The sequence below is a fragment of the Panthera onca genome, chromosome A3, assembly GCF_046562875.1.
Source record: "Panthera onca isolate mPanOnc1 chromosome A3, mPanOnc1 haplotype 2, whole genome shotgun sequence".
Classification (NCBI taxonomy): domain Eukaryota; kingdom Metazoa; phylum Chordata; class Mammalia; order Carnivora; family Felidae; genus Panthera; species Panthera onca.
In genome coordinates this window covers 122155810-122168757 of record NC_138341.1, presented here as the reverse complement: position 1 = coordinate 122168757, position 12948 = coordinate 122155810, and the positions used below count along the sequence as shown (strand labels likewise).

The window sequence follows — 12948 nt, the reverse complement described above, 5'->3', positions numbered from 1 at the left end:
CCCCCCATCAACCCTCAGTTTGTTCTCAGTTTTTAAGAGTCTCTTATGCTTTGGCTCTCTCCCACTCTAACCTCTTTTTTTTTTTTTTTTTTTTGCTTCCCCTCCCCCATGGGTTTCTGTTAAGTTTCTCAGGATCCACATCAGAGTGAAAACATATGGTATCTGTCTTTCTCTGTATGGCTTATTTCACTTAGCATCACACTCTCCAGTTCCATCCACATTGCTACAAAGGGCCATATTTCGTTCTTTCTCCTTGCCATGTAGTACTCCATTGTGTATATAAACCACAATTTCTTTATCCATTCATCAGTTGATGGACATTTAGGCTCTTTCCATAATTTGGCTATTGTTGAGAGTGCTGCTATAAACATTGGGGTACAAGTGCCCCTATGCATCAGTACTCCTGTATCCCTTGGGTAAATTCCTAGCAGTGCTATTGCTGGGTCATAGGGTAGGTCTATTTTTAATTTTCTGAGGAACCTCCACACTGTTTTCCAGAGTGGCTGCACCAGTTTGCATTCCCACCAACAGTGCAAGAGGGTTCCCGTTTCTCTACATCCTCTCCAGCATCTATAGTCTCCTGATTTGTTCATTTTGGCCACTCTGACTGGCGTGAGGTGATATTGGAGTGTGGTTTTGATTTGTATTTCCCTGATAAGGAGCGACGTTGAGCATCTTTTCATGTGCCTGTTGGCCATCTGGATGTCTTTAGCGAAGTGTCTTTTCATGTTTTCTGCCCATTTCTTCACTGGGTTATTTGTTTTTCGGGTGTGGAGTTTGGTGAGCTCTTTATAGATTTTGGATACTAGCCCTTTGTCTGATATGTCATTTGCAAATATCTTTTCCCATTCCGTTGGTTGCCTTTTAGTTTTGTTGGTTGTTTCCTTTGCTGTGCAGAAGCTTTTTATCTTCGTAGGGTCCCAGTAATTCATTTTTACTTTTAGTTCCCTTGCCTTTGGGGATGTGTCGAGTAAGAGATTGCTACGGTTGAGATCAGAGAGGTCTTTTCCTGCTTTCTCCTCTAAGGTTTTGATGGTTTCCTGTCTCACATTCAGGTCCTTTATCCATTTTGAGTTTATTTTTGTGAATGGTGTGAGAAAGTGGTCTAGTTTCAACCTTCTGCATGTTGCTGTCCAGTTCTCCCAGCACCATTTGTTAAAGAGACTGTCTTTTTTCCATTGGATGTTCTTTCCTGCTTTGTCAAAGATGAGTTGGCCATACGTTTGTGGGTCTAGTTCTGGGGTTTCTATTCTATTCCATTGGTCTATGTGTCTGTTTTTGTGCCAATACCATGCTGTCTTGATGATGACAGCTTTGTAGTAGAGGCTAAAGTCTGGGATTGTGATGCCTCCTGCTTTGGTCTTCTTCTTCAAAATTACTTTGGCTATCCGGGGCCTTTTGTGGTTCCACATGAATTTTAGGATTGCTTGTTCTAGTTTCGAGAAGAATGCTGGTGCAATTTTGATTGGGATTGCATTGAATGTGTAGATAGCTTTGGGTAGTATTGACATTTTGACAATATTTATTCTTCCAATCCATGAGCAGGGAATGTCTTTCCATTTCTTTATATTTTCTTCAATTACCTTCATAAGCTTTCTATAGTTTTCAGCATACAGATCTGTTACATCTTTGGTTGGGTTTATTCCTAGGTGTTTTATGCTTCTTGGTGCAATTGTGAATGGGATCAGTTTCTTTATTTGTCTTTCTGTTGCTTCATTGTTACTGTATAAAAATGCAACTGATTTCTGTACATTGATTTTGTATCCTGCAACTTTGCTGAATTCATGTATCAGTTCTAGCAGACTTTTGGTGGAGTCTATCAGATTTTCCATGTATAGTATCATGTCATCTGCAAAAAGTGAAAGCTTGACTTCATCTTTGCCAATTTTGATGCCTTTGATTTCCTTTTGTTGTCTGATTGCTGATGCTAGAACTTCCAACACTATGTTAAACAACAGCGGTGAGAGTGGGCATCCCTGTCGTGTTCCTGATCTCGGGGAAAAATATCTCAGTTTTTCCCCATTGAGGATGATGTTAGCTGTGGGCTTTTCATAAATGGCTTTTATGATGTTTAAGTATGTTCTTTCTATCCCGACTTTCTCCAGGTTTTTATTAAGAAAGGGTGCTGGATTTTGTAAAAGGCCTTTTCTGCATCGATTGACAGGATCATATGGTTCTTATCTTTTCTTTTATTAATGTGATGTATCACGTTGATTGATTTGTGAATGTTGAACCAGCCCTGCATCCCAGGAATGAATCCCACTTGATCATGGTGAATAATTCTTTTTATATGCTGTTGAATTCGATTTGCTAGTATCTTATTGAGAATTTTTGCATCCATATTCATCAGGGATATTGGCCTGTAGTTCTCTTTTTTTACTGGGTCTCTGTCTGGTTTAGGAATCAAAGTAATACTGGCTTCATAGAATGAGTCTGGAAGTTTTCCTTCCCTTTCTATTTCTTGGAATAGCTTGAGAAGGATAGGTATTATCTCTGCTTTAAACGTCTGGTAGAACTCCCCTGGGAAGCCATCTGGTCCTGGACTCTTATTTGTTGGGAGATTTTTGATAACCGATTCAAGTTCTTCGCTGGTTATGGGTCTGTTCAAGCTTTCTATTTCCTCCTGATTGAGTTTTGGAAGAGTGTGGGTGTTTAGGAATTTGTCCATTTCTTCCAGGTTGTCCAATTTGTTGGCATATAATTTTTCATAGTATTCCCTGATAATTGTTTGTATCTCTGCGGGATTGGTTGTAATAATTCCATTTTCATTCATGATTTTATCTATTTGGGTCATCTCCCTTTTCTTTTTGAGAAGCCTGGCTAGAGATTTGTCAATTTTGCTTATTTTTTCAAAAAACCAACTCTTGGTTTCGTTGATCTGCTCTACAGTTTTTTTAGATTCTATGTTGTTTATTTCTGCTCTGATCTTTATGATTTCTCTTCTTCTGCTAGGTTTAGGCTGCCTTTGCTGTTCTGCTTCTATTTCCTTTAGGTGTGCTGTTAGATTTTGTATTTGGGATTTTTCTTGTTTCTTGAGATAGGCCTGGATTGCAATGTATTTTCCTCTCAGGACTGCTTTTGCTGCATCCCAAAGTGTTTGGATTGTTGTATTTTCATTTTCATTTGTTTCCATATACTTTTTAATTTCTTCTCTAATTGCCTGGTTGACCCACTCATTCTTTAGTAGGGTGTTCTTTAACCTGCATGCTTTTGGAGGTTTTCCAGACTTTTTCCTGTGGTTGATTTTAAGCTTCGTAGCGTTGTGGTCTGAAAGTATGCATGGTATAATTTCAATTCTTGTAAACTTAATGAAGGGCTGTTTTGTGACCCAGTATATGATCTATCTTGGAGAATGCTCCATGTGCACTCGAGACACATACAAAAAAGAACACACAAAAAATATTTTTTAAAAAAAGTTGTACACGGAGAACTTTTTGCTTTTGAAGGTTGCAGTTTTTCTTCTGCCAAAGAGCTGTTTTTACAGATATCCTTTATTATTGCATCTGCGTCATTTATTCTCTTCTTTAGTAACACCACTATGTCTTTTCTGTGTCTGTTTTCTGTTCTCTGAACATGTCTTTCTGGTGTCTGAGCACACGAACTCATGAGCACACATGAGCGGGTAGGGACAGAGGACCTAGAGTCCCCTGCAGGTTAGTTGTCCTCAAGTTTCTGCCTGTTGCTTATTCACATTCCAGACTCCAGTGTCCACGTTAATACTACTGTTGCATTTGGGTTTCCTTACAATCTCCCTTTTCCTCACCCAGCGAAGTTTTTTCCATTTGTTATTTTTTTTTAATGTTTATTCATTTCTGAGAGACAGAGCACAAGAAAGAGTGGGGCAGAGAAAGAGAGAGACAGAGAGACAGAATCCAAAGCAGGCTCCAGGCTCTGAGCTGTCAGCACAGAACCTGACACAGGGCTCCAACTCACAAACCATGAGATCACGACCTGAGCAGAAGTCAGACACTTAACTGACTGAGCCACCCAGGCGTCTCTTGCCATTTGCTTCTTGACCCATAATTTGAAAAATTCTGTTCTCAGTAATCTTTCACTTCCTTTATTCTTCCGTGTTTTCTTGAATTTTGTTCCCAAGAAAATACATGCAATCTAGAATTCATTTCCATTTCCCGTTGTTTAGGTTAACATGCCAGTAACAGGAGAAAAAAAGAAATCAAACTGGCTTAAACAGTATATTAACATGTCAGCTCACAGAACTGGAAGTCCAGAGTTTAGGGCAGGTCCCAGGGTTGGTTGAAGTATCATTAAGGACCCAAATTCTGGTAAGCTCTTCACTTTACCAGCTCATGTTGGCATTGCCTTCTGCTTGGTTCTCCTCATGGGTACAGGATTGCTTTAGCAGCTCCAAGCGTCAAACCCACAAATGGTGTAATGCCCAATGGGAGAGAGAGGCCCCCGGAACAGCCTTCTTAGAGGTAGAGAAATCTTTCCCAGAAACCCCCTCCTATCTCACTAAAAACTTTTGAAAAATTGGCAAAGAAGATAAGAGCTCCTGATTGGCTTAAGGAAATCCCAATTTGACCCTATATCTAGGAATAGGGTCATCTACCTGAGTCACGAGGAAAATGTGTGGGCACCTAAACTAATTTGAGGGCTCTGCCAGAAAGGATAAAAGTAGGGGATGATGGTTGGGTAAAAAGTCAACACTGGCTGCTTTTTTGCTTTTGAAAATTATATTTTTCTCTGCCTTCAGAGTATCATTTTCCTTGTTTTTAATATGGTAGATTTTTCTAAGACCATGTTGTTTTGTTTCTGTTTACTTACTATAAAAAAGGAGGAGAAAATTTCTCCAGGACTGGTGTTTGCTGTGAACAGAGCAGGAAGATTCTCACTGTTGTCCTTACTGCCCAACTGGCAGGAACCCTTTTCTTGTGGCTTAAGCAGAAGGAGGAAGGGATGTTGACAGCCCCCATTCCTCTGCAGAGTGTCTGATACCATCCCTCCATCTGATCTGAGTGCTATGGAGGGAAGAATTTATGTTCTGCCCACAAAGAGGAGGATTGATCTCTTTATCAGAGGGAGTAAGTCAATCCAGAAGTCACCTTCCCCATGACTACTCTGGTCCCCCTTCCCCATGACTACTCTGGTCCCCCCCCCCTTTTTTTTTTCCTAATACTGAATCTGCTTCCTAGGGTATAAAGGTTTTTGTCTACCTTCTTTTGCCTTTGCCATGTCAGAAACCCCAGTGAAAGCAATTGAGGGGGAGAAAGAGCTTGGAAATACCCAGCCTCCCATATTTGGTCGCTTAATCTTTGATTATCAGAGCCCAGAGAAGGAAATAAGAAGGTGAAGCATTTTTTTTTCTATCCTTCAGGCTAGTGTTACTTGAAGTAACAAAGAATCTCAGTGTCAGTTGCCAGTTATACAATGCCCATTTCAGCTCTGTAAAGTGTGGAGCAGCAGGGTGGCATTGTACTTACTACTAGTGTTACAAGTTCAACCCTACGCCATTTGGCCAGACTTCAGAAGGAGAAGGAGAAGAAAACATAGACAATATTTGTGGCCTTGAATTAGAGATTTCTTGCACAAGACAAAATAACCAACCATAAAGGAAGATAATTGATAAATTCAACCTGATCAAAATTAAAACTTCTGCTTCTCAAAAGATACTATTAAGAAAATAAAAGGGTAAGCCTCAGACTGGGAGTAAGTATTTCCAAAACATACATATGATAAAAGGCTTATATCCAGATTACAAGTCAATAATAAGATAACCCTCTAAAAAATGGGCCGAATATTTGAACAGACACCTCACCCAGAGAAGGAAAACAAATGTCATATAGGTACATAAGAATATACAAATTAAAATTACAGTGAGATCCTACTGTACAACCACTAGAATGCCTAAAATTAATAAAACTTACCTAAAATTAATAGAACCGTGAAACAAGAGCTGGCGAGGATGTGTGCCAATGGGAACAAACTAGCTATAAGCAACAACATGAAAGAACCTCAAAAGCATCGTGCTAAGTGAAAACATAGGAGCACCTGGGTGGCTCACTGGGTTGGGCATCCAACTTCCGCTCAGGTCATGATCTCACAGTTCATGAGTTCGAGCCCCACGTTGGGCTCTGTGCTGACAGCTCAGAGCCTGGAGCCTGTCTTTGGATTCTGTCTCTCCCTCTCTCTCTCTGCTCCTCCCTTGCTAGTGTTCTCTCTCTCTCTCTCTCTCTCTCTCTCTCTCTCTCTCTCTCTGTCTCTCTCTCTCTCTCAAAAGTAAATAAACATTTTTGTAAAAACCCAGCCACAAAACACTGTATGCAGTATGATTGCATATATATGACATTCCAGAGAAAGCAACTACTGCAACAGAAAGCAGGGTAATGGTTGCCATATGCCAGGGCCAGGAAGTATTGGGTACTGAATGCAAAGAAAAAGAGAGAGAGAAGGTTATTTCACCTGCCGTTACATTGAGAGACAGTATATCCCGAGTGGATATGAGATGGGGGGGGGGGGTGTGAATCTACTGTGTCTCAAGAAGTGCAAGTCAGTACACTTATACTAGCTGAAGTCCAGAATTTGGAAATGTGGAACACAATTTTCTTACAACATGGCTCCCGAACCCAAGCCAACTACTTCATCTATGCTTCACCAAAGAAATTGCAATCCTTTTCAACCCGAGAGGGAAAATTGCCCTATGTTGAATCAGGTGAAAGGTGATTTTATACAATTTTAGAGATTTTTTTAAAAACTGTGACAAAATGAAGTCTCCATCTTCATACACATATGTAGTGTGATACTGACATAATTAATGGGTATTCCTCCCAAATTCCGATGCTAGGTTAGTTCACTGACTTACATTTTAATGCTATTATAAGTTTATTTTCTTGAGGCTTTACTGATATTTGGTAGCAATGGTGGGGATCAGGCAGCGCCTGCTAGCAGCCAGGGGTCACCTTGAGACGTCTTCCAATGGATCCCATTTAAGGTTACAACGACCTTCTTCCATGATGATAATGGTCATCGCCATCTCTGATGCCAATTACAAATAAAGATCTTAGTAATCTGTCTGAAGTCCCATAGCTAGAAAGTTGTGAGGTTCGTATTTGAAGCCAGATTTTGTCTTCAGGTTCTGTACTCTGACCCTGACACCTCCTGTTGCCACAGCACCCCCGCTGTGTTTGTTCTAATCATGTCTCCACTCTGAGCAGGTGAGCCAGCCTCATCCCCACCTCAAACCTTCTCTCCGGTCCCAGACTCTCCCCTCTCAGCAAGCAGTCTCCAGATACTTACCCATCCACTCTTTGTGCTCTCCTGCCCTAAAGGGTACACAGATTGAGAGGAATTATTTTAGATGAAATAAGAAATAGAAACTATAGGAATTTGGTTGGCTAGTTAAGAAATTGTGTCTTGACTCTGTGGAGGCTTTTGCTCAGAAGAATGACTTGATCAAAGCTGTGTAAAAAGAACTGTGAAGGCAGAAAGACCCCTGGGGAACCTGATGGAATAGTCTTGTCATGGGGACTCAAACTAGGACAGTAACAGCAGGAATAGAGTAAAATATTTAGATGGCCATGGAGTGTGTCCTGAAGGAAAGAAGAGAGAAGCCCTAAAAGACTCCCCAGATGCTCTCGCCAGTCTGTGATTCTCATGTGCCAAACACATCTTGTACAACATCAGAACAGCAATGGTTTCTTCCCTGCTCACCCGAAACCAGGCACCTGCAGGCATTATTTCATCGAATCCTCACAATACCTGTCTTCCCTGTATTGTAGATGAAGATACTGAGCTCTGAAACTGTAGTCGCTTGGCCAAGATCATCGAGCCCATAACTGGGTGATTAAAAATACGAACCCCATTCTCTCTGATTCTGGGACCCAGACTCACAGCATTTCTCAGGGTCCTGCTCTTCTCATGGGACACGGTCAGGCCATTTCTTAAAAAGTTATATAAATGTTGTAGTGAGCATTAAAAGTAAATGGGCATGTTGCATCCATGGGCTAGAGCTGTCTTACACTAGATGAGTTGTCTCTGAAGTTCACTATAACTCTAAATCAGCTCTCTTTAGAACTTGACTTGGCTCTGGGTAAGCCTGTACACCTGCATTGCCCACTAATGACCTATGCTGTTGAGCCCTGGAAATATGGCTAGTCTGAACTGAAATAAGACTACACTGAAGCGGGGCACCTGGGTGGCTCCGTCAGTTAAGTGTCCGACTTTGGCTCAGGTCATGATCTCATGGTTCATGAATTTGAGCCCCACATCAGGCTATGTGCTGACAGCTCAGAGCCTGGAGCCTGCTTTGGATTCTGTGCCTCCTTCTCTCTCTGCTTCTTCCCCACTCTCACTCTGTGTCTCTCTCAAAAATAAATAAACATTGAAAGAAATTTTAAGCTTACACTGAAGCAAGTGAAAAATTTTGTACATTGGATTTCAAAGCCCTAGTACAAATAAAGAGTGTAAAATATATCATTAATGATTTTATACTGACTGTTGAAATATTATTTTGTGAATTGAGTCAAATAAAATTTATTTTTTAAAATAATTTAACTTAATTCACTTTGCCGTATTTAATGTTGCTACAAGAAAACTTTAAATTACTTATGTGGCTTGCATTACATTTCCTTGGACCTCTTTGCCCTATTATGTAACTCAAGTATTCTCCATTTCTGTTATTCTTTTTCTCTAGATCTGTGCTGCCCAATATAGTAGCCACAAGCCACCATGTGGATATTTAAACTGAAATTAATTAAAATTAAACAACTTAAACTTCAGTTCCTCGGTCACATTAGCCGCATTTCACATGCTCACGAGCCACACGTGGTTAGTGACTGCCATATTGCACAGCACAGATATAGACCATTTCCATCATCATGGGAGGTTCTATCAGAGCCGATATAGGCTGTACATACTTATAGCAAAAAACCACAGAGGTGGGGTGTGAATGTCTGTAGCTTGAAAAACATTTCTGGAGTGCCCAGCTCCACAGCACATCCCCCTCCCATCTCCCAGGCACCTGTCCCTTCCCACCTTTGTTAGACTTGTTTATACACACCTTATCTCTTTTTCTTTCTTGCAAGGGCTGTGGCATGCTTATCTCTCTCTGAACATACTTTCCTCCACCCTCCTGTATGTATGTGGTATCTAACACCAAGCTTTATACAATATAGGTACTCAGTAAATATTTGTTAACCAGTCGGAGTGGCAATTCCTACCAAGTAATTGGAAATATGTGTCTGGAGCTACAGGGAGATCTATAAGGGGGATAAAAAAATAGAAAAGTCAAGGCCAGAAGGAAGGAGAACCAGTAGAGGGACAGAGGAAATAGAGGGACTGTGGTGACCCAGGATCTCCTATGCATCACCCAAAAGCCCCTGACAGGCAACCACAGAAGTTGTTGCAGGGGAACTCACAGGCTTAGGCAACAGCTATAGAAAAAGTGCAAAAGAAATCCAAAATATTATCATGTGATAAATAAACATGCAAAACCCATTAAGGAGAATTCAAAATCGCATGAAAATCAAGGGTCTGGTGAGGAGAAAAATGAGCAGCGTTCTCTCCCAGGGCCAGCTGGTTTGAGTTACATTTTATGAGCAGCATGTGAATTCCAGTGCCCTTGTTGAATTAGCCGCGGAATCGCACATTAGTTTTAAGGCTCCCACTCGAATAGGAACATCATAACGCTTTTTAATTGGGGCTGATAAAAACGTAGCATTACTTGTAGGTTCCTGAGAGAAGTGAGTTGTGAAATTGGGTTTTCATTAAACCTAATGATGGAAAATTAAGTATAGTGCGTCTGGTGAAATGGGCTGTGATAAAAGGCATCACTTCTGCATTATCGGAGGTTAATAAGGAAATAGGTGAGGTAAGATACATTGGAGAAGGGAGTCCAACTAGTTGAATTAATAAACCTTGAAAGCCCCTTGGTTCTGAGCCTTTACAGCATCATTAGCACCAGCGTTGACATTATTACGAATGTTACAGCAATACAAAGTTGTTAAATTTCAAATGCATTTACTTTCCATTCCAGTGTTGGTTTTGCTGACACCAACTTTACAATCTGTCTAGCACTGTGTTTAGGGAAAATATCCATATTGGCTTGGGGAACATTTGGCATCTCACAAAATTTGCCAGGTGCCCATTCCTAAGAAGCCTGTCTCTGCCAGGCAGTCCGTCTTCCAGGCAGTCCGTGCCCCAGGTCCTTTGAAAGACCATGGATCTCTGAAGACACCTGTCCCCATGTGTGATGGCGGTTTAGGTGGGAGACACTCACAGGGCTCCAGGCGCTGACTCTGGCCCATGCTCTCCTGGGCATCATGAAGTGCAGCATCCAGAGAAGTAAACAAAAATGCCTCTTCTCCATTCCCAACCCCACCATAGGGTCACAGGAGTGATACTCGCCGGAAGGGTGCCTCCTATCTGTGACAGCTGGGGCACCGGCAAGAACTAGTGTGTCCTTAAAGAAAGGAATTCTTAAAACCCTTCAACAGCTTCCCTCTGGCTGGGAGATTCTCACACGTTCACAGCCTTCTTGACCTGCCTCACACCATCTCTGAGAGCTTTGCCCCCATCACGTGCCCACCCATCTCCTCCGCTCCTTCTCGGCCTCCTTCTCTTCCCTCAATGTGGTTCCCTTCCCCGGCTTCTGTCCTTGTGCTTCAGGTGGTTCTTCTTGTCTGTCTGCCATACTGGACTGTCAAGTCTGGAGGGTGCGGTCTGTGTTGTGTGCATTGCCAATGCCTACCACAGTCCCTGGCACATTGACAGTGAATTCTCAGTAAATTGGCCTCCTGATCACAAGGGTGTGCTGGAGAGTGAAAGCAGCCCCCACATTTGCAAAGCTCTCCATTTAATCAATGCCATTGAAGATGTACTACATGTTACCTACAGTCCCAGGAGGGAAAGGAAGCAGGATTTTTCTTCTGTGCAGTCCAGAAAGCTGTGCTAACATCTCACGTAGGCCCTTCTTCCTTGTACATAAGCCTGTACGCTCTAGGTCTTTTTGTTGGCAATCCTTCCTTACTAGGAACAGTTTAGCTCTTGCTGTCACATAGGAGATTCCACTTCCACATACAGAAGCAATGTCTGAGAGATTATTATGACATGAGCGACAAACAAGCTAACAGGGAACACGGATTTTGAAAAGACAAGTTGCAGAAAGTCAGGAATATACACTGAAGCCTCCCTGGGAGTGACTGTGGCATAGGCTTAATGGGGTCTGTGTGGGTACCTTAATGTGCCTGAAAACACCAGGATCATCATCTATGGCAGTTCTGATCTCATACATGCCACAACTGGAGGCTCTGGGGCATAGACAGTCCATGACTTTGGGAGGAGGTTGAGGAAACCAAGCCTAGATGGTTGTGAACTGGCCCTGAAAGATCAACAATGTATGCTTGGCAGGGAGTCCGTAGGGCAAGCATGTGGCTGTCCTGGCCAGAGGGGAACAGAGGAATTCAAATCTCCCCTCGGCATGCATCAGTTTCCGGGGGGGGGGGGGGGGCGGTGAGCCAGCAGAGGGCAGTTAGCGTGACTCAGTGGGTATAGAGATTATTATCAAGGAGAGTACAGATTTTATATCAAGGAGAGATTCGATAAAGGAGATGGGGCATAGGACCCAGGCCTGGGAGAAGTAGCTGGCAGGACTGAAGGAAGAGGTTCAGCGACACTCCTGGATCAAGAGTGTGAACTGGTGGGGAAACTAGATAGTAGACAGAAGCCAAGCACGTTGCAGAGCCCAGAGCTGGAGAGAGCAGCTGAAGGGGTCAGAGTCCAAGACTGGCTTCAGTTCCTCCCAAGGATGTAGGCAGACGGAGCAGGAGCAGACACATGGCTCTGGTCTCCAGAGACCTGGGCTCTCCTCACTTGCAAGCAGGCACCAGAGATGATTTCCAGGCATCCTATTTCCTAAACTGCTGTCTGGCTTCTCACTGGCTCTGAGATTGGCCCTAATTGGCCAAGACCACCCTCTCAAGCCTGGAGGAAGGACTGAGACAGGCAGAGGATGGCAGCTAACCTGGAACTTGGTCACTGCTCCATCGATAAGCACCCTTGAAATAGAAACAAACCCAGGGTTATTGTGTTCATTGGTTCGTTTGTTGTTTTAATTTTTAAATCTGCCACCACAGCCATGCGAGGGAAGCAGTGTCCTCAGCTTCCTGATCACTTGAGTCTTGAGTTAGTTCCCCTGCCCTGGGGGGTGGTGGAGAGGACAGAGGACAGAACTCTCATAGGTGATATGTGCTTTGCCCCCTTCTCTTTGAAGCAGATGGCAGCCGTGGGGAGCTGTCCCAGCCCACCCTCACGATCCAGACTCACCCCTACCGGGCCTGCGACCCTGTGGAGATGAGCTATCCCCGGGACCAGTTCCAGCCTGCCATCCGGGTGGCGGACCTACTGCAGCACATCACCCAGATGAAGAGAGGCCAGGGCTATGGGTTCAAGGAGGAATATGAGGTAAGAGACCACCCTGTGGAGAAACTTCCTGATGGGCACAGAGGCTTCATGGGTGCTGAATCCTTGCGACTCAAAGGATGGTCCCCAGGCCAGCAACAACAGCATCGCTTGGGAGTGTGTTGGAAAGGCACCATCCCAGTCCCCACTCAGACCTACTGAATCAGTTTCGATTCCTGCCTTCCTTCAATAGGAAGATGGAAAGGATCAAGTCCCATATCCCACCTGTTGTAAAAAAAAAAAAAAAAAAGCCAGCCAGTCTCCCCTGCCAGTGATTTCCGGGAGACTTGCTTGCTCGTAGTCCCCTCTGGGCCCATTACCTTGCTTCTGCTGTGTTCTCAACACCCACCGCCTGAGTCACTTTCACCTCTGGTATCTCCTTCTCTCTCTTTGTACCTTCTCCTCACCCTGGCTTTGGACATCCTTTCTCTCCCTCCCCAAGGCAACTCCAGTGCAGAGGACTTGTGAGTAGTGGCTGTTACTGAGGTTTGGGGAATAACAGAAGGATTGCAGCAAAGTACAGGAAGTGCCCGA

At 43.2% G+C, this 12948-nt stretch overlaps 1 protein-coding gene across 12 annotated transcripts in view; it reads left to right on the top strand.

Moving 5' to 3' along the window:
- Positions 1–12948, top strand: part of PTPRT (protein tyrosine phosphatase receptor type T) — a 1077107-nt gene that overhangs the window by 963652 nt on the left and 100507 nt on the right. For 8 of the 12 annotated variants that reach the window (XM_060618029.3, XM_060617982.3, XM_060618011.3 and 5 more), the window contains one exon: positions 12227–12417. In XM_060618029.3, the coding sequence (XP_060474012.1) occupies positions 12227–12417 (191 nt within the window). The remainder of the gene's footprint in view (positions 1–12226; positions 12418–12948) is intronic. The other 4 variants (XM_060618020.3, XM_060617963.3, XM_060618001.3 and 1 more) reach the window with 1 other exon arrangement.